This window comes from Scyliorhinus torazame, chromosome 4 (assembly GCF_047496885.1).
Source record: "Scyliorhinus torazame isolate Kashiwa2021f chromosome 4, sScyTor2.1, whole genome shotgun sequence".
Classification (NCBI taxonomy): Eukaryota; Metazoa; Chordata; class Chondrichthyes; order Carcharhiniformes; family Scyliorhinidae; genus Scyliorhinus; species Scyliorhinus torazame.
This window is the reverse complement of record NC_092710.1, coordinates 197,598,465-197,620,224: the sequence shown is the minus strand read 5'-3', so window position 1 is coordinate 197,620,224 and position 21,760 is coordinate 197,598,465. Positions and strand designations below refer to the sequence as shown.

At 42.5% G+C, this 21,760-nt stretch overlaps 1 protein-coding gene across 7 annotated transcripts in view; it reads left to right on the top strand.

The window, feature by feature from the left end:
- The window catches only part of supt3h (SPT3 homolog, SAGA and STAGA complex component), a 622,281-nt gene that overhangs the window by 494,911 nt on the left and 105,610 nt on the right, over window positions 1-21,760 (top strand). For all 7 annotated transcript variants that reach the window (XM_072499078.1, XM_072499079.1, XM_072499076.1 and 4 more), the window contains one exon: window positions 1,811-2,002. In XM_072499078.1, coding sequence (XP_072355179.1) covers window positions 1,811-2,002 — 192 coding nt within the window. The remainder of the gene's footprint in view (window positions 1-1,810; window positions 2,003-21,760) is intronic.

The window sequence follows — 21,760 nt, the reverse complement described above, 5'->3', positions numbered from 1 at the left end:
TGGATTCATAAATCAAGCAATAATTGCACTGATCTGTTTGGTGTGGTGCTGGTGGGGAGGGGGTTAAATCAGATTGAGTAGATACGTCAATCACAGTAAGGTATGAATTGTCTTGTCGCTATTTTAATGTTGAATCCATTTAGCTATCCTGACAGGATCATCTTTAATTGGTCTGCTGGATGACAATATCCACTGTTAATTTTATGTTAATTGTATTATTAAGGTTAAGGATACACAGGTGACGGTCATTGATTGATTCAGTACCTTGAGCATATATAAAGAAACACCAACATTTCCTTTTACTTAGTGTCCCATTAAGGGCTGTCGCCCCTGTCATTATTATTCCATTTATTGATGTTTTTTCTTCTAATCAAAAAAGTGTAAAGAAAGACTTGTCGCTCACTGGGTGTTGGGTTGGGAGGAGGCAGACATTTGTAATGTTGCATTCTGTAAATTAATCTAGTATTAAATAAAATATTGGTGTCTAGTTCCCTACTTCACCAATTGGCTTTGAATTGAGTTAACATCCAGCTCTTTATTAGGGTCAAGGATCTAATTTTCAGGCTCACTAAACAAGAATAGTTCAATCACCCATTAATTTTTTCATAGATTATACAATCTGATTCAACCTCATTTATTTAATCTCTTGATTTTGTTCACATTTTTTTACCTTTTCTCTTTATCCTGATAGCATGCCAAAATCAATTCACCCGAACTTCACAATATTGACTTCGCTTGCCTTTTATTTTGGGTATCATTGGATACATAGCTGTCTGATTACTCTCCCAACTTAAATCTATTTTGTTGTTACAATGGATGGTTTAGCAGAGCAAAGTAGCTAAAACTTTCTTCTTAAACTGTTCAGATATCCACTAAACGTGTAGTTCTATCAGAAACCTGGATTGTTTGAGAGAGAAAAAAAGAATTTCGTCAGAAATCAGCCACACGGTCAAATAATGGGCACAAACTTGAAATTCCAGATTTGAATATCACGTTCGATTGGAATTTATAGACAAGCTCCTCCCTCATAACAAACCTCTCCCTCAGGACAAACCTCTCCCTCAGGACAAACTTCTCCTGGTTGTCTATAACAAAATGGGTGAATGGCAATATATCCAAGCAGGCAAAATTAGCTGTGTCCACAGAAATGGGCAGCACGGTAGCACAGTGGTTAGCACAGTTGCTTCACAGCTCCAGGGTCGCAGGTTTGATTCCCGGCTTGGCTCACTGCCTGTGAGGAGTCTGCACGTTCTCCCCATGTCTGCATGGGTTTCCTCCGGGTGCTCCGGTTTCCTCCCACAGTCCAAAGATGTGCAGGTTAGGTGGATTGGCCATGCTAAATTACCCTTTGTGTCCAAAAATGTTGGGTGGGTTACTTGGTTACGGGGATAGGGTGGAGGTTTGGGCTTATGTGAGGTGCTCTTTCCGGAGGCCGGTGAAGATTCGATGGGCCGAATGGTCTCCTTCTGTACTGTAAATTCTATGATTCTATGAAATGCCTTCATGGTGGGGCCCCAGTGGTGATCAAATTGAAAAGGTATATTGTGAATGGGATATTAACTTGGCCTACTAGTATATTTTTCATTATGTGCATTTAATAAATAATTGAATTGATGATGATTAATGCTCCCTCATTTCCTAAAATATCTGAACAAGAAAGAAACAAAGTTTGCTAATCACCTAAGCAACATGTTGCAAAATCAAGTCTCCCATAAAATGCTTGGTTTATGGTAGATTTGGATTGGTATCTGGTTCTATAAACAACCTGTTGGTGTTTCAGCCTCTCAACAAAATTACTATGTCCTTTTAGATACAATTTCAAGTTCACTCTGCGAGTTTGAAGAGTAACCCTGACTCTCCTGAGAATACACCCCCATCAACGCCAACAACCCCTGCATCTGCAGCACATCTTGTGTCTAAAACACATTCAGGAAACATGGGGAATGGAGGCATGGGGCAAGATTCCAGCAATACTAAAGCCAAAACTCGCAAGAGAAAAAAGGTTGGTAGATACTGTTTACTCGTTCTCCCCATGTCTGCGTGGGTTTCCTCGGGTGCTCCGGTTTCCTCCCACAGTCCAAAGATGTGCAGGTTAGGTGGATTGGCCATGAAAAATTGCCCTTAGTTTCCAAAAAAGGTTCGGTGGGGTTACTGGGTTACGGGGATAGGGTGGTGCTCTTTCCAGGGGCCGGTGCGGACTCGATGGACAAAATAGCCTCCTACTGCACTGTAAATTCTATGATCAATGGAGCAACACTCTTATGCACTCTGTACCAACAGCATGCTGTACTGTATAGAAATCATCATAGTAAAATGTATGATCTAAGTTTTAGCTTTAAATGTGGACTTTTGGTGAAATATTATCAACTTATCAGAACAGTGTATTTATTAAGTATGGAAAGAACAAACGTAGAATTTGGGGATAACTTTGGCTTATGCAATTCGAACTGAAAGTTGACATGCTCTATGATTTTTCAGACAAGGCGTAACTGTTATCTGACACTTAACCTGAATCTGAAGCTTCCAATATGTACCAAATTGGGAACTTGCTTATTTCCCATTTTGAATAATTCAGTATTTGTGTTTACTGCTTTTGGTGTTTTATTCCAAAAGACTCTTACAAACAAAGACATTGGGTTGAAATTGGTCTTAAACAGTGGGGCAAGAAGCATCTGGGTGTAAAAGGGGCTGTCCATTGTTTGGCTATTGCATGTTTTCCGCCAACATCCAAGACCAATTTCATCTCCATTCAATCTTAACCATTTATGTTATTAGACAACAGTAAGGTTTTTTTTTTTTTTACATCGTGTAGTTTTGTCTTGCATTAAATCCTAATTTAAGTCAAATATTGAAGTAGTTAATTAAATAGTTGGGAATAATGCAGTATCCCAACATCAATGTTAATTTAATGAGGTCCGATTCTCCTAAGCTGTGCCATGAATTGTAATGGCAGGTGCCAGCTTCGTGGATTGGTGAAATTAACTAATGGAGTGTTTTATAGTCCATAGAGATTTATTGCCTGCCAGGCAATCGCAAAGCAAAATTCCCAACAATTCTAAGTAGTCCAGGTTGTCAATACTTTGCCATGCTTCCAGCTCAACAAAGAATCATAGGAGAAGTGCAAAAATATTAAGGAGAAAATTGGAGCAGATAGATTTTGTTTTCAACTGTTTTAACAATAGTAACAAAATAAATTAAATGAATATAATTATATTTGTAGAAATCAGTTTACTTTTGTTTATTGTAAATGTATACTCATTTGTAATCTCTTTTAACCCTCCTTCACTGCCCCCACAATCTTTGGAAGTGGGCAATTTATATATGATGCTCCACATTAAATCTTCAAGGACAATTATTTAAACCTTAGTACACTACAGATAAATGTACTTGAGCGGAAGCAAAGTTCATGGATCTATTGAGAGTCCCTTTCTGTTTAGCAATAAGAAGAAACCAACAAAATCATCTGTACAGATCTTGATTGTTTTTTTTATCATTTTAAATTCTGAATTCGGCATTTACGTGAAGTCCACACATGCATTGTCCAACAGAGGTAAGTAGGTAATGCTCAGAAGTGGGAACCAGGGTGTTATGTTACCTTGCGTAATATATGTTACTCATTTGCTTCTTACCAAGATGATCCTCTATTCGATGTTCATTAACGCTCAAACTCTTCTCGTTAAAGCAAATTATTTTTTGAGTAACGTAAACAAATAAACAGTTTCTTCTCTCTTCAACAACTATACTAGAGATTAAATAAACAAGATTAAATATATATTAACTATGATTAACAACACCTGCACTCTGAGCTATCTCTCTTTACCTCTGGTCACTAGTCACTACATCCACAAAGAGGCGGGAACTCAGCTTGAACCTGTCTTTTATACCCATCTCTAGTGCTGCCATCTAGTGATGACTCAGTTGTTACTTCTAAACATTAACTCCTTATATACATACAGATATGCAGATCACTACACAGGCCGGTTATATTTCTTTCTTAGCCTAGCATCACCAAGGAATCATGATACCCCATCCTATCTGAAATCAGTTAACTCAGCTGATGGGAAGTCGATCATAGGGCATCCTGCTTAATATTGTTTAGTTAACACACAGCCATTGCCAACTGAGCTGTGAGAAAAACTTCTAATGAATGTTATGCTAATCTAATTATAGCAAGGGAAATGTTTTTAATTTTTTTTGCACATGTTACCATTGTGAGACCAACAACACACTCCCCTGCTTTGCCTCATGATGCACTTCCAATGCTTTGAAGTAGCACACCTTCTGTGCCATTGTGAATATTGTATTTCACACTTCAGCCTTCCTTCCACCCCTGAGTGAAATTAATAATTTTACTACTGGTTTATACTGACTGACAATTTAAAATTGTGGACATGTGCTTACTAGGAATTGGAGCAATGCTAATTTCAGATAGAATTCTTAACAATTCTAAGGAGAAAATACATTTATTCTTTAACTGCTTCCATATCTTTATTTGATTAAGCTGAAGAAATTGGGTTTAATTATATAAATGTTGGGATTTGGCCTCTGGACATCGAACACTTGGAATCTGAATTTAATGTACCAATGTAAAAGCTTATTATCAATGTGTCAGAATGCACACTTGGGTCCCAAAAGTGGAAGGGTAGTGTGCTTATTTTACTGTGCCGCTAAGTACTCTTTTCAAACCATTAGAGTTTAACAAACATCAGGAGGGAATTCATTCCATCAGACACAAGGGGCGCAATTCAGTGGGAAAAGGTTAAAGTCCTGTCTCGGGCAGATTTGGCGGGGTGTTTCTCAGAGGCTGCAGCACCGGAATTCACCCCGCTATTCACCAGCGCTTTGCTGGTTTTTTTGGAGTTTCTCCCCGCCACTTCAGTCGCTTTCCTGCCAGCAAGCAGGAATGAATCCTCGCAGATCAGGGTGCCATTCTGCCTGCCACCCCTAAGCCCTGCACACACCCCCACCTTTCAGACCACCCCCAATTTATGTTCCTCCTCCTTCACCACCTAACCTTCTAGAGACCCCTAGAAACCCCCTCCTCTCCTCCCACTAATGGGCAAGGCATTGCCAACCTGGTACCAGAGCATCTTGGCACTCCCAGCTTGGCACCCTTGGAGTGCCCATTGCAATGCTACCTGGGCACCCTGGCAGTGCCAGGCTGGCAGTGCCCAGGTATCAGGTTGAGTGCCAATTGCACCCGGCCATCCGGAGGTCTCTAATGACCTAAGCATCATTTAAATATGCAGATCTGGATCTTGCCTAACGAGGGCGAGATCCAGATCGCACTGGGCGGAGCGAGTCAGTTGACTGGCGATCGTCCTGACGCCCGCCACAGAGCTCGAATGGGGCTCTCCCATGATTCACCCAATGCGCCCAGATCCGTGCTGGGCTCAATGTGGTTGCTGAATCACGTCCAAGGTCTTTCCATGAATTGATTATACCAGTTCATGATTGTTGGTGTAATCTCCTCTGGTTTCGCACACTGAAATTAAAAGTACACGAGGTATGCTGAACCTCATTTTTAAAACAACCAATTTAACTTGTACATTAATTTTTGGCCAGATACATTTGCTAATTTAAATAAAATCTATCATATGAATACCTTTCATTTGAATTGATTTCTTACAGCCCTCAGGAAGCTATCTGTGCATTGTTGCTCTTTTTTTTTAAATGTAGAGGGCATCAGAAAATACTTTTATTTTAAGTATTTGAACAAGATCTTCAGATGAATTCATGTGCAATGTAATAGTTATTCTGCACATCTTGTCCAGATGCTTGAAAAGTTTCATGCACCCTTTTGTGGGTATTTTAGAATGGTATGAACTGAGTTGGGAGTAGCTCAGCTGCCCACCTATCACTTGAGTTATAAGGAGATCAGAAAGGTAAAAATAAAAGGGAAAAGAAATAAACATTTAGAAACTCAGAAAGGCAGAAATAAACCCGAAAACATTTCTATTTTTAACAAATTGTTTATTTTTTCTAAAATATTGGGTTGGATTCTCCTTTTCAGGGACTTTGTCCCCATGTCGTCGTGAAAACTGTGGTCTTTTATGCCAGAAAAACTGGTGTCAAAAGGCCACAGATTCACAGCATTGCAGGGGGCTAGCAGGCAGCTGTCGTGGAGCCCGCAGCTCCAGCTGCCGATACGGTCCCCCCTGCACCTCCGGGTCAGAGGCCGCGCATGCGCATGACGGCGGCCTCCAGTGGCCGTGCCATGTACCATGGCGGACTCAGACCGCGGACATGGACCGCGGAAATAGTGCCCCCGATCGGCCGTGTGCCCGACCCAGGCCGCCCGCACAATAAAAGCCCAATCCCGAATGAGGCCCCCCCTCCCGCCCTCTGATCGGCCCACCCTCGACTGAGTCCGCAGCCGCCTCGCAAGTATCCCGAATGGCAGGACCACATTAGAAATACGCCATCGGGAATTTGGCCAGTCGGGGTCGGAGAATAGCGAGGCGGGCCACAAGCAATGGCCTCAGGTGGTGGATACTAGGCGCAGCGAACTCCCCGAGTACACGCTTTTCCGGGGGGGTGGGGGCGCAGAATCGGCATTAGAGAGACTTGGGTTTTTCAGGTTTAAAAACTAAGAGAGAATTTCATCGAGGTACACACAGCAAAGAAGAACTACATTTAGATTACCACCTTCGACTTAATATCCGACTCTGGCTCAGAAGGGAATTATTTAATTGTTCAAAGCCAAATGTAGGACTTATGTGAGAAAGTTGTTCACATTTGTGGTGAACATGTGAAATGGATTTTTGAATCAGACAAACTGGGTAAAAACTCTGAAATTACCATTCAATTTGGTTACTGTAATGGTGGTTGATTTGGTCTGTATGGATGAGCTGAATGACATTCCTCACTTTTATATCTTACTATGTGTAAGATTCAGCCTTCAATAAGCAAAAAACAGTCTTCATGAGTAATTTCTATTTAGCCATGAGCCTTATGTTATAACTACTTACCCCACAAAGGATGGGATAACCAATGCTCTTTGGCTGTCTCTGCTGCGCAGCTGGGCAGGAAGAAGAATGGCAGGGCTATAGTGATAGGGGAGTCAATCGTAAGGGGAATAGACAGGCGGTTTTGAGGCGGCAATCAAGACTCCAGGATGGTATGTTGACTCCCTGGTGCAAGGGTCAAGGATGTCTCAGAGCGGCTGCAGGACATTCTGGGGGGGGGAGGGTGAACAGCCACCTGTCGTGGTGCACATAGGCACCAACGATATAGGTAAAAAACGGGACAAGGTCCTACAAGCTGAATTCAGGGAGTTAGGAGTTAAACTAAAAAGTAGGACCTCAAAGGTAGTAATCTCAGGATTGCTACCAGTGCCACGAGCTCGTCAAGAGTAGGAATGTCAGGATAGATAGGATGAATGCGTGGCTCGAGAGATGGTGCAAGAGGGAGGGATTCAAATTCCTGGGGAATTGGAACCAGTTCTGGGGGAGGTGGGACCAGTACAAACCGGATGGTCTGCACCTGGGCAGGACTGGAACCGATGTCCTAGGGGGGGGTGTTTGCTAGAGCTGTTGGGGAGAGTTTAAACTAATGTGTCAGGGGGGTGGGAACCAATGCAGGAAGTTGGAAGGTAGTAAAACAGGGACAGAAACACAAGGCAGTAAGGGGGAAAGTGTAAGGCAGAGAAGCCATAGTCAAAAATCAAAAAGGGCGACTGTACAAGGTACAGTGACTGAGGGGAGCTCAGTGAATAGGACCAGGAATACTAAAAGGAATAAAACGGGAAGTAAAAACATTAATGGTAAGCGACGCGGCAGGTTGTTACATGAAGATATGGGTTCATCGACAAGGAAAATTAGGAGAAAAGTTAAGAGGAAATATAACTCAGGAGTGGTTACTGATCGAGGTTTTAAGATTCAGAACAGAGGTTAAAAAAAAAGCCAACATAAGTGTACTTTACCTGAATGCTCGTAGTATTCGGAATAAGGTAAATGAGTTGATGGCGCAAATCATCGTGAATGACTATGATTTAGTGGCCATTACTGAAACATGGTTAAAGGATGGTCACGAGGGAGTTAAATATCCGAGGGTATCAAACTATTCGGAAGGACAGAGTGGATGGTAAAGGAGGTGGTGTAGCTCTGTTATTTAAGGATGACATCCGGGCAATAGTAAGGGATGACATCGGTGCTATGGAGGATAAGGTTGAATCCATTTGGGTGGAAATCAGGAATAGTAAGGCGAAAAAGTCACTGATAGGAGTCTATAGACCACCAAATAGTAACACTATGGTGGGGCAGGCAATAAACAAGGAAATAACTGATGCATGTAGAAATGGTACAGCAGTTATCATGGGGGATTTTAATCTGCATGTCGATTGGTTTAACCAGGTCGGTCAAGGCAGCCTTGAGGAGGAGTTTATACAATGTATCCGCAATAGTTTCCTAGAACAGTATGTAATGGAACCTACGAGGGAACAAGCGGTCCTAGACCTGGTCCTGTGTAACGAGACAGGATTGATTCAGGATCTCATAGTTAGGGATCCTCACGGAAGGAGCAATCACAATATGGTGGAATTTAAAATACAGATGGAGGGCGAGATGGTAAAATCAAACACTAGTGTTTTGTGCTTAAACAAAGGATATTACAATGGGATGAGAGAAGAACTAGCTGAGGTAGACTGGGAGCAAAGACTTTATGGTGAAACAGTTGAGGAACAGTGGAGAACCTTCCAAGCGATTTTCACAGTGCTCAGCAAAGGTTTATACCAACAAAAAGGAAGGACGGTAAAAAGAGGGAAAATCGACCGTGGATATCTAAGGAAATAAGGGAGAGTATCAAATTGAAGGAAAAAACATACAAAGTAGCAAAGATCAGTGGGAGACTAGAGCACTGGGAAATCTTTAGGGGACAACAGAAAGCTACTAAAAAAAGCTATAAAGAAGAGTAAGATAGATTATGAGAGTAAACTTGCTCAGAATATAATAACAGATAGTAAAGGTTTCTACAAATATCTAAAACAAAAAAGAGTGGCAAAGGTAAATATTGGTCATTAAGAGGATGAGAAGGGAGATTTAATAATGGGAGATGAGGAAATGGCTGAGGAACTGAACAGGTTTTTTGGATCGGTCTTCACAGTGGAAGACACAAATAACATGTCAGTGACTGATGGAAATGAGGCTATGACAGGTGAGGACCTTGAGAGGATTGTTATCACTAAGGAGGTAGTGATGGGCAAGCTAATGGGGCTAAAGGTAGACAAGTCTCCTGGCCCTGATGGAATGCATCCCAGAGTGCTAAAAGAGATGGCTAGGGAAATTGCAAATGCGCTAGTGATAATTTACCAAAATTCACTAGACTCTGGGGTGGTCCCGGCGGATTGGAAATTAGCAAACATGACACCACTGTTTAAAAAAGGAGGTAGGCAGAAAGCGGGTAATTATAGGCCAGTGAGCTTAACTTCGGTAGTAGGGAAGATGCTGGAATCTATCATCAAGGAAGAAATAGCGAGGCATCTGGATGGGAATTGTCCCATTGGGCAGACGCAGCATGGGTTCATAAAGGGCAGGTCATGCCTAACTAATTTAGTGGAATTTTTTGAGGACATTACCAGTGCGGTAGATAATGGGGAGCCAATGGATGTGGTATATCTGGATTTCCAGAAAGCCTTTGACAAGGTGCCACACGAAAGGTTGCTGCATAAGATAAAGATGCATGGCATTCAGGGGAAAGTAGTAGCATGGATAGAGGATTGGTTAATTAATAGAAAGCAAAGAGTGGGGATTAATGGGTGTTCCTCTGGTTGGCAATCAATAGCTAGTGGTTTCCCTCAGGGATCAGTGTTGGGCCCACAACTGTTCACAATTTACATAGATGATTTGGAGTTGGGGACCAAGGGCAATGTGTCCAGGTTTGCAGACGACACTAAGATAAGTGGTAAAGCAAAAAGTGCAGAGGATACTGGAAGTCTGCAGAGGGATTTGGATAGGCTAAGTGAATGGGCTACGCTCTGGCAGATGGAATACAATGTTGACAAATGTGAGGTTATCCATTTTGGTAAGAATAACAGCAAAAGGGATTATTATTTAAATGATAAAATATTAAAACATGCTGATGTGCAGAGACCAGGATGTGCTAGTGCATGAGTCGCAAAAAGTTGGTTTGCAGGTGCAACAGGTGATTAAAAAGGCAAATGGAATTTTGTCCTTCATTGCTAGAGGAATGGAGTTTAAGACTAGGGAAGTTATGCTGTAATTGTATAAGGTGTTAGTGAGGCCACACCTGGAGTATTGTGTTCAGTTTTGGTCTCCTTACTTGAGAAAGGACGTACTGGCACTGGAGGGTGTGCAGAGGAGATTCACTAGGTTAATCCCAGAGCTGAAGGGGTTGGATTACGAGGAGAGGTTGAGTAGACTGGGACTGTACTCATAGGAATTTACAAGGATGAGGGGGGATCTTATAGAAACATATAAAATTATGAAGGGAATAGATAGGATAGATGCGGGCAGGTTGTTTCCACAGGCGGGTGAAACTAGGGGGCACAGCCTCAAAATAAGGGGAAGTAGATTTAGGGCTGCGTTTAGGAGGAACTTCTTCACCCAAAGGGTTGTGAATCTATGGAATTCCTTGCCCAGTGAAGCAGTAGAGGCTCCTTCATTAAATGTTTTTAAGATAACGATAGATAGTTTTTTGAAGAATAAAGGGATTAAGCGTTATGGTGTTCGGGCCGGAAAGTGGAGCTGAGTCCACAAAAGATCAGCCATGATCTCATTGAATGGCGGAGCAGGCTCGAGGGGCCAGATGGCCGACTCCTGCTCCTAGTTCTTATGTTCTTATGTTCTGAGACATCTTACACTTGCTGGCCTTCCTATCATCCCATCAGAGTAATTCTGAAATGCGGGTTTGTGTTCACAGTGCTCATTTAATCTTATAGATTTAAAAGTATATCAGGGGTTAGGCAGCTTGTTCTAATCAAGGAGAATTTTTTTAAATCCTCAAAAATTGCAATGATAATATGCAGATGCAAGCTGAGTAGATGACCAATTAAAATCTTTCATCAAAACATCTTGAAAGTAACTACATGTTCCTCAACTAAACTGTATAAATGCGTAGCATCAGTGTTGGCTTTAGAAGCATGTTGCCAACAGAGACTCTGTTTTAGGAATTGGGCTGTGGTAGTACAATTTTAAAAAAGAAAGAAGGAAGTAGCAGGATAAATTTAGAAAAGAGAATGTTTCAATAATTGTGATTAAGCCTATAACAGGCAAGAAAAATATTAACATTCACCCTTCAAAATTGACAACCCTTCCAGACAGTATTTATATAAAGGGTGTACCTTAAAGTAGAATTGCTCCAAACTAAATAGTCAGATTGTAATCATCTCAAAATCTTGAAAATTGAACAGTTGGATCACAATTGAATAAGTGTGCAACTAATTGTAAACCCATTGGATAATGAACACCAGAGAAAATGGAGAAGAACTAGAATATATCAAAAAAGAGATAAATTTGCACAAATCAATTATTCTTTCTATAAAGCTAAAGAAAGCTAGTTCCTGATACTATTTTTGTTCACAAAAAGATATGTAGGCAACTTTTACATTTCCAGAACACCTCTTTAGCAAGACTGACTGCATGGCTAGAGTTTGTGCTTTTGTGGTATTCCGTTGCTCCGCACAAATTAACCACAGTGTACTGATACTGCCACTTGTGAAATGTTGTGAAGCATACTGGAAAAAGCAATTATTTCTAAGCAAATTGTGTTTTTAAAGAAAAAAACAGCTCTGGGGGGGGGCGGGGCGGGGGGGAAAGGTTTAGTACCTGAGTAAAATAAAACAGAAAATTCTGGAAATATTCATCAGATCAGGCAGCATCTATGGCGAGAGAAGTAGAGATCATAGGTGGGATTTGCGGACCACCCCGCCACGTGTTTTTCGGAGGCGGCCCGCCAGCAGGATCTATCAACTTCGCCATTGCCACGGGATCTCGCTATCGAGCCGCTCACTCAAAATGGTAGCCCGATAGTGGGATTCCCTCTAGAATCTCTCATCTTTCACACGTGCATAGATTTGCATGGCAAGGAATGCGGAATTGCTTGCCGATTTGCACTCCCAGGGGAATCGGAAGCTGTTACAGTTCACCTCCGGCGGGACAACAGTCTCCCAAATGGAGAATCCCACCCAATATTTTGCTTTAATGTTGGTATTTGAGGATTTTGCCTTTTCTACTTTCCGACGGTTAATTCTAGGGCTGCAATACAAATGTTTATTTTATTTTATTTTTTAATTTTAGAGTGCCCAATTCATTTTTTCCAATTAAGGGGCAATTTAGCATGGCCATCCACTTATCCTGCACATCTTTTGGGTTGTGGGGGTGAAACCCACGCAAACGCAGGGAGAATGTGCAAACTCCACACGGACAGTGACCCAGAGCCAGGATCGAACCTGGGAACTCAGCGCCGTGAGGCAGCTGTGCTAACCACTGTGCCACCATGCTGCACGACGAATGCTTATTTTATAATTAAGTTTATATATAATCTTCTACTTCGTTTGTTCTGGTCTGTAGTTTCACTGCAGTATAACCCGGAACTGTAGAATCCATAGAATGTCTGCAATGCAGAAGGAGGCCACTCAGCCCATCGCGTCTGCACTGGCCCACTGAAAGAGCACCCTCCCTAGGTCCACTCCCCCACTCTACTCTCACAGCCCAAAAACATTCCTGGACACTATGGGGCAATTTAGCATGGCCAATCCACCTAACCTGCACATCTTTGGACTGTGGGAGGAAACCGGAGCACCCGGAGGAAACCCACGCACACACGGGGAGAACGTGCAGACTCCGCACAGACAGTGACCCAGCCGGGAATCGAACCTGGGACCCTGGAGCTGTGAAGCAATTGCGCTAACCGCTATGCTACCGTGCTGCCTTTTCGAGAAGGCTTTAAACTTTAAGCCTTTTGGCATAGTTTCAAAACAAAAAGGCTAAATGTTATAGCCACGTTTCTGCAGTGAAGTTAGTTCTGCATTCTAAAGTGCTGTGTTTTTGCAAGCAAGCAGGACTTGTAATAAAAATGCTTTTAGAAATGTGTGTTTTGGTCATGTGATGACTGGCCATTGATATACGATAGAAGCAATGAATAGTTTGTTCATATTAATGAAGCAGCTTCCACCTCCTGTGGTCAAAACCATCAACATACAATGGATGCGTACAGAGGTCCTTAGCATTTCTTTGTACATAAAACATTTCAGTAGCTTCCCTTTGTTACCTGGCAGTTCTGGATATGGGTTACTTGAGGCTTTACTGCCCTTGCTATTTTGAGGTGAGTCTTAACAATGGCAGGTCAAACATTCCACGAGACTGTGGTTATTGTAATTCTTTTCTAGAATCTTGGTCAACTCTTGCATTTCCAAAAGTCAGGTGATCTGTGACGGCCATTTGTAAAAGCCCAACAATGTCCACTTATAAAACAAACTACAGTTTTTGTTGTATTACCAACAAATACTAACAACCAAGCTGGGATCAGCATCCGAATGAATCTTATAACCAGGGCTGTGCATAGAGCTTTAAACTAAAATGAGGGTTCGCGGTGGGGTGGGGGGAAGGGAGATTAGGTCAGGAAGGGATAGAGTTTAATCGCAGTAGTACACCAGCGAATCCGGTCCATGCAAAGATCAGGTTAAAAAAATTTAAATTAAATACTTTTTTATCTGAATGTATGAAACATCCATAACAAGGTATACCATGCCGAGCAGACTTTAGAATATTCAGAATATTACAAATTGTTAAAAACTGCAGACTTCAGTAATTTTTTTTCTCAGCATTTCAATGTTCTGTTCTGTTCTGGAACTAAATGTGTTTGTGGCTGCACTGCATTCACTTGTACTTATCAACATTTTGATAATTTTCAAGGTTACTGATTTTTTAAAAATGTATAACATTTAGGTAATAGGATCAACTAATTTTAATTTAAAAGCAATATAAATTACAATGTGCACGTAGAGGAAACCATGTGAAATTTTATTTTGAGTCTTGTTTTAGAAATTTAGTTAGAATATTACAAGTATCCTTAATTTCTGATAACAGAATGTTGCACATATTGCATGTAAATATTGTTTTAAACATATTCTATAGTGAAAGATGTGTAATTTTCTGTTCGTTGAAATATTTATCTTCTTTACTTTCACTTCTGATATTTACTGCTGTAAATGGACCAATTATCAAAGATAACCTTATCAATAGTTAGTGTCTAGTTAGTTTGCAGGTATTTGCAAATTGACGAAGTCTGTGGGTGATTCAGTGCAAAGTTTGTGATTTCATTTTATTGTAATAACAGGGGAGATTTTAACTTGATTGCTTCAGAAACTGATATAAAGGCAACAGAATGCTTCAAAACTATTTAGAAACCGGTTGTCATATGATATTGCAACAGCAAGTATTGGGCAATTGATTTAAGGTTTGCTTTGAAAACTAGTCTAATAAATTATCTGTACTTATTTGTACTCTGAGATACTTAAGAGTTTTCTACATGTGCTTCTTTGACTTGTGAATTTTAAGCAATACATTAGTCATTTTACATGGACCTAAAAGATTTTTTAATAAAATCATTGGATAGACATATGAACGATAAGGGAATAGTCTAGATGGGCTTTAGAGTGGTTTCACAGGTTAGCACAACATCGAGGGCCGAAGGGCCTGTACAGCGCTGTAATGTTCTGTGGCAGGTGTTTTTAAATCTGGGCAATAGATGTACTAAATGTTATATGCTAATTCCAAGGATAACAATGAGTTAGAGTTAACCTAACTGAAGTGCAAAAAGGATGATCAGTCACTGCAGTTTGAAGCAGATTGTGTATGAGGGGAAAAGATTATCCCTGTTTCATACAGGTGGAAGATAGGTTTTAACAGTTTAAAAAAAATCTTTTTGTTTCCTCTTCCTGTGGAGCCGGCCCCCAAAGGCCTGACTCAATTAATTGGGGATCCCACTACAGCAGCTGCGGAATGATCTGCCATGTGCAAATAGCTCCTGGGCCAGATATATGGCATGGTCCAGGGAGGCATCTTTGGGATCGAAGGACCCTTGTCCCATAAGAAATGGGCCCCCTTTTTGCGCAACATGGCTTCAGTCTAATATCTTCAAGTTGGGAGATGTAAAAGTAACTGGGAGCCACTGAAAATTTAAGAAAAAAGAATGCCTGTGGTTGTTTCTTTTGTTTTATTCGAACTGCATGTTTTTGAATTCCTTATTGTGGATTGCTTGGTGTTTGTGGATTTATTGTTCTGTTGTTAACAGATGTAGTACCATTCCCTTTGCCAGGAAATAAACACATTCAAACTAAAGTGCATCTGGCTCTTTGTAAAGATTAGCCTTTCAGTTAGGACAATGCAATAAATTCAGATTGTGCGCAATTCAACGTTTCACTTCAAAGTCTAGTTGAAACATTTTGTCCGTTACTAGTTACAAAGCAGAAAGTAACTTATGAAGGATAAACATGTTTGTATGGAGTTCTTTAGTCCACAATTTTAATGGAGACTTTAATCAGTTAGGTTCCAAAGAGTTCAGGTTTCCATCAAAGTAGCAGGTGAATAAATTTGATTTGAATATATTAAGCAATTTGTTGCAAATATTGGCACATGCAATTTCAAGGGTATTTGAGATTAAGTTGTCAAAACAAGACCCCAAAATGTTCAGTTAAGCAAAAAGTTTTGCATTTGATCTCTTGTGTGTATGGTACCTAGCAGAAATGCCAAATTTTAAGCTCGCAAAACTACTTAGAAGTTAGAGCCAATCCTCAAGTGGGCTTCATTGAGCTAATTTGTGTAATATTTTACATCAGCACTTTCCACAATCTGTCAAGAAATACATAAACTTACTTGTTGTAAGATCTGATGCTGACTCAGGACTTGTACCATAGATTGACATAACAGACTGGGAGTTTCAATCCACCTTTAAGTTCCATAAGACAAGATCAGTTTTAGAGAGGCTAGAAGTGCAAATAGAGCCCAATTTGCTTAGTGCCTGTGTTACTTGGCATTTGTCCTATGATTAATTGATTAGTAGGCTTTGCATTCAATCACTCGGTGAACCTGCTTGTGTGTGTATATTAATCTCTGCAGTTATTTAGTTGAACTGGGCAGTGTGCTCGGTGTTTTTGGCACATGTGCTATTGTGCATTTATTTAAGCTTCACGGTCCTTTACAAGTTACTAGACGGCATCAAACCAGCCCAACTAATTATACTGCCTGAAAAATGCAATCCGATGCATGGTTCAGTGCATTAGGAACAAGAATTTATTCCTTACTTGTATTGTATTCAGGGAAAAGTCATGTTACTTAACTGCAATGGACTTGTAGATTCATTGTCATTTGTTCAGTGTCCCATGTTCAGAATATTGGAAACATTCAATATATTTCATAAGAAAATGTGTTCATTCAGCAGTGCAACTGATCCTAATGTATGTTGGCGAGTAAATTATAAAATTTAATATTTCAGTAAAAGGATTCTAATGGCAGAAATGTGAACTTAAGACCGCAATAAAATTGATAATGATCTTATTGAATTGCAGAGCAGAGGCTGAATGGCTTACACCTGCTCCTAATTCTTATCCATATATAATACAAATTATCGGGGTCAAATAGATATTTAGAATGAAACTGGTATTACCTTTGTGAAAAGTTTGAAGGAGGGTGTGAGACCATAAGACATAGGAGCAGAATTACACCACTCGGCCCATCGAGTCTGCTCCGCCATTCAATCATGGCTGATATTTTCTCATCCCCATTCTCCTGCCTTCTCCCCACAACCCCTGATCCGCTTATTAATCAAGAACCTATCTATCTCTGTGTTAAAAACACTCAGTGATTTGGCCTCCACAGCCTTCTGCGGCAAAGAGCCCCACAGATTCACCAGCCTCTGGCTGAAGAAATCCCTCCTCATCTCTGTTTTAAAGGATTGTGTAGAATCAGATCATTTCACTGTGACATTAATGATCTGTTTCAATGTGAGTTATATGTGTTAGATTCATAAATAAAAGTTTTTATAAATATGTTCGTGAAGAAGATTGAACCTCTTTTGAATCAAAGTGGAAAATTCAATCATATACCATGCTCTAACACTGATATTATGCCATTCATTCAAACCAATCAATTTTAAATTGCTTGATGAACTCAAATATAGTTTTAATTCAATGCTGTCCATTCTATGCATTCTATCCTGTAGGGTAATTGTACAGGTGTTTCTTTGAATGGAAATAGCAACAGCTTACATCTGCATTTCTTCTTTCAGAATAAAGGCCAGGGATGGGGAATGTTTCCAGCCGATGGGAAAACATGCCATATCTTCCGTCCAAAGAAGTCCAGACAGGGGTCCGTCCCTTTCTGGGGGAGTGCGCAGGTGGCGGGCTGGGGGGGGGGGGTGGGGGGGATGGGGGTGGGGGGGGGTCATCCTGTCTGTGTGGATGGTCGGGGGGGGTCTGTGGAGGGGTTCCTTTAGGCAGTGGGTCTCTCTTTTACAGGGGTCCCTGTAGGTGTCTCCCATTAACAAGGGTCCCTGAGGGGGGTCCCGCTATTACAGTGGTCCCTGTGAGGGTGTCTCCCTATCACAGGGGTCACTGGGTGGGGTATTTCTATCACAGGGATCCCTGGGGTGGGTCTCCCTATCACAGGGGTCACGGGGTGGTGGGTGTGGAGGCGTTGGGGGGGGGGGGGGGGGGGGTTCGGGGTTTAGGGCTGATATGCAGTGCAGGAGTTGGTTGTGGGGGGGAGGATTGGGCCTCGAATGGGCTTAGATGGTCTCTACCATCGCAGATGTCGCGGTGGGCCAAGGGGGCAACGGTTGGGGGTAAGAGGTCCACCACATCAGGGCCTGGATTGTAGAGACCACAAGTAAACCATGCCCACGTAATTCCCGGATGTGGGGACTGGAGAATCATGGGAGGTCTAAGCATTGGGCGTGGGGACCGCTAGGTAGATGCAAGTGTGTCATTACGATTCATGCATTTATTTCCACGCTCTTGCTGTCTTACGGCATGGAACTCAATCACGCAGCCAGTAGGGGGTTGAAGCATTGTGTGGGCGTCAACCCCCAATTTTTCCCTGACGCCTGATACTCCTTCGCATCGGATAACGCATTCCGGACGTCCAGGGATGGAAAATCCAGCCCACCATCTCTGATGGCCAGAGATCTTGAGAAAGGTGAAGAGACTTTGTGCAGTTCCAGGAAGGGACATTAGTGCATTTTTAGAGATAACACGTCTCTGATATTTGTCTGAAGGTCAGAAATCCCTCCGGTATCATAGATCATAGAATTTACAGTGCAGAAGGAGGCCATTCGGCCCATCGGGTCTGCACCGTCTCTTGGAAAGAGCACCCCACTTAAGCCCGCACCTTCACCCTATCCCCGCAAACCAGTAACCCCACCTAACCTAAGGGCAATTTAGCATGGCCAATCCACCTAACCCGCACATCTTTGGTATGGGTCATGGCTATTCAGGAAAAAGCCTTGGTTCATTTTTTAAAATTACAATAATAATTTTATAAACTAGCCAGATTGATGAGTATATATATTTTATGCATTATATAAAACGTATTTTTCTTCCTGTTCTCTGGCTTCAAGTCGGCAAAGTTTACAGAAATAGAAATAAAAACTGATTTCTGGGCTCTGTATCTTAATGCTTGCTAAATTCACAACAGATGAAATATCAGCTGAAATAGAAAGTCAAATGTATGACTTGATAGCCGTACCAGAGATGTGGCTACAAGGAAACCAAAGCTGGGAGCTGAATATCCAAGCCTACGTGACATTCTGGAAGGACAGGAAGATAGGAAAAGGTGGTGGGGTAGATTGATTAATTAAAGATGGTGCTATAGTGAGAGATCACCTTGGTTCTAAAGATCAAGGTTTAGTTGGAACTAAGTTTACCAAGGACAGGGGTGTCCATACACAGTAAAAATAAGAATGAAGTTTTATTTACAAACTGTATATATACACTTACCGGTAGACCACGGCCAGGTTCCTGCTCAGTTGGTGCCTTACTGGCTAACCTTATATACACTGGGTAATTGCGATATCGCACCTCTAGGAGGGGAGCTTATACTCCGCAAGGAGCATGGGGAAGACGAGCATTCCCACCCCATAGGTCCCGTGCAGGATATTACATTCCTGCCCCTCTCTCCCAAGTCTGAAGACCCGCTCGACCAGCTATGAGATGGAGAAGGAGGAGCAGGCGGAAGACGTCGGAGTCTCTTCGGCTCCAGTAAATCCTCATGGAGCTGAAGCACCGGATCAGTCGGCATATAATGCGCTGATGAACACTGTGTGCGGCAGGAACGATGTGGCGCCGATCGTCAGGAGGCGGTTGAACTACGGAATCAGTAACTGAGACTTCTGAGGTCTGCATCTCCATCTGAGTCGGAAGACACAATGTCCGGCATGTCGGCGTCAAGAGAGACCCGAGGTGTCTATGCAGGCTGATTTGGCAATGGAGTCGGATGATCCAGGGCAGGCTTCTTGTGAGGCACTTCAGGAAGGAACAATTGCCATGAGCGAATGTGATCCAGGTGGCATTTCATGAGTTGCCCAGGGACCTGAGCTTGGTGAGAGACTGGTCCCGTTTGACGGACGACAATCACAGAGAGCCAGTGAGCACTGTCATTAATGTTCTGAATGAACACTGCGTCGTCAGATGAAGAGCGTTGAAGAGATCAAGGTCGAACTGGACAATGCCCTTGCAAATCTTGGTTACGCGCACCTTCGCTCTGATATCCAGGAGAAGCAAACTCAGTCACGTTCAAAGTCTATGATCCATTAACATCTCACCGGGGGCTACCCCTGTTACTGCGTGTGGCGTGGTCCTGTACGAGAATAAAACTTGTCAGCCTTGAGTCTATTGAGCCGGACATCTGTTTCTTGAGCCCCCTTTCAACCGTCTGTACAGTCCTCTCTGCCAAACCATTCGATGCCGGATGGTGTGGGGCGATGCGGACGTGGCGAATCCCGTTGCTCTTCACAAACGCGGCAAACTCTTCACTCATAAAGAAACCCTGTTATTGGTCACGAGTACCTCCGGGAATCCGTGGGTGGGGGAAAAAATGTGCAATCGCTCAACGGTTGCTCGGGAGGTCATCAACATCATTTTGTGGACGTCCAGCCACTTTGAGTGGGTGTCCACCAGGATGGCAAACATCAAACCCAAGAAAGGACCGGCAAAATTGGCATGCACGTGGGCCCTAGGGTGCCCGGCCTCTGCCAAGGTTGTAGGGGTGCCACCATGAGTGCTCTTGACAGATGGAGCACTGTTGGGCCAACGTCTCAATATCAGTGTCCAGCTTCTCGCCATCATCTTCATTTTGGACACTCTGGGATGTTGTTATGAAGCTCCTTCATGAGCAGCCAATAACAGAACCCAGCATTGAATCCTTGCAGACGCTCTTAGCAGATTTGCCTTGTCTTCACAGACGGGTCCGAGCAATGGCTTGTGATCTGTTGCTAACTTTGGCTGTGTTTCTTAATTTGGCTGTTTAATTACGTTTGCTCAAGAGTCACCAGGTATCTTTCGACACCGCCACAAGGTTCAGAACCGAATACTGATCAATGACTCGATACACCAGTTAGTAAGTTCAAAAGCAATGCTCATTTATTTACACACAGTCAAATCTACTCATGCATAAACTCTACAAACTAAACTACCACTATTACTGAAGCCTATATTTAGCTTCTGGTGCCCACTCAGTCAGAGAAACAATGGCCGTTGCTCGGTTCTGAGGCTGCTGGCTTGAGCTGTTTACAGGGTAGCAATTAGGAGTGTCTATCTCGTAGCGTGCGTTGACTTAGGACTTACTTGGTCAGATGCAGCTGCTAGGCAGGTCTCTCTATTCGGTGAGAGCCAAAGCCAAAGGAGGGCGTTCTCCCTTGGGGAATACCTTTTATACTAAAAAGAGCTTAGCGTGCTTTTGGGCGGGCCTTGAACTTGGCCTCAACTAATTGGGTCTTTCCCAGTCATCCGTATCGATCTTCCTCCAATAGAGGGGTGGTTCCCTGATCGCTGGGCGTGTCCTAGTGACCTTTGGTCTGCTTTGTTTTAGCCTCTTCTGGCGCCGGGGTGTCTGCCTTAACATTGTGTATCTAAATGTTTCCCTTTTGTCCCCGGAGATGGCTCATTAGTATGTAGATTGCTTGGCAGTTTCTGTCCTGTCTGAGAGTTTAAGGTTCTAATCAACAGACAGGGCTTGCACCTGCTTGTTTCTTAGTATTGTCCAATTTTCCCTGCATTCTTTGCAAGTGTCCATTTTGTAATCGGGACATGGCCATCCCAGATGGCTACAGATCGGTGATGATAACAAAATGGATGCCATAGATGTATTGATGAAATTGCTTTATATCCCGTAACAGCCTCCCCGAACAGGCGCCGGAATGTGGCGACTAGGGGCTTTTCACAGTAACTTCATTGAAACCTACTTGTGACAATAAGCGATTTTCATTTCATTTCACATCAAATACGACCGCCAGACCTCCTTTTTCGATTTGGGCATATTTTCTTTTGGCTGCAGCCAGCATCAGGAAGGCAAAAGTGATCGGACGGTCACGGGCGTTGTCCATTCGATGGGACAAAACTGCCCCAATGCCATATGGTGAAGCCTCGAACGTTACGTACAACGGTTTTGAGGAGTCTAAATGTGTCAACACCCCTGAAGAAGACAACCGCCACATCACCTTGTTAAATGCCGTACCCTGGGCCTTGCCCCAAGCCCAAGGCTAGTGCTTTTTCAAAAGCAAGTGGAGGGGGGATGAGGATGGAAGCCAA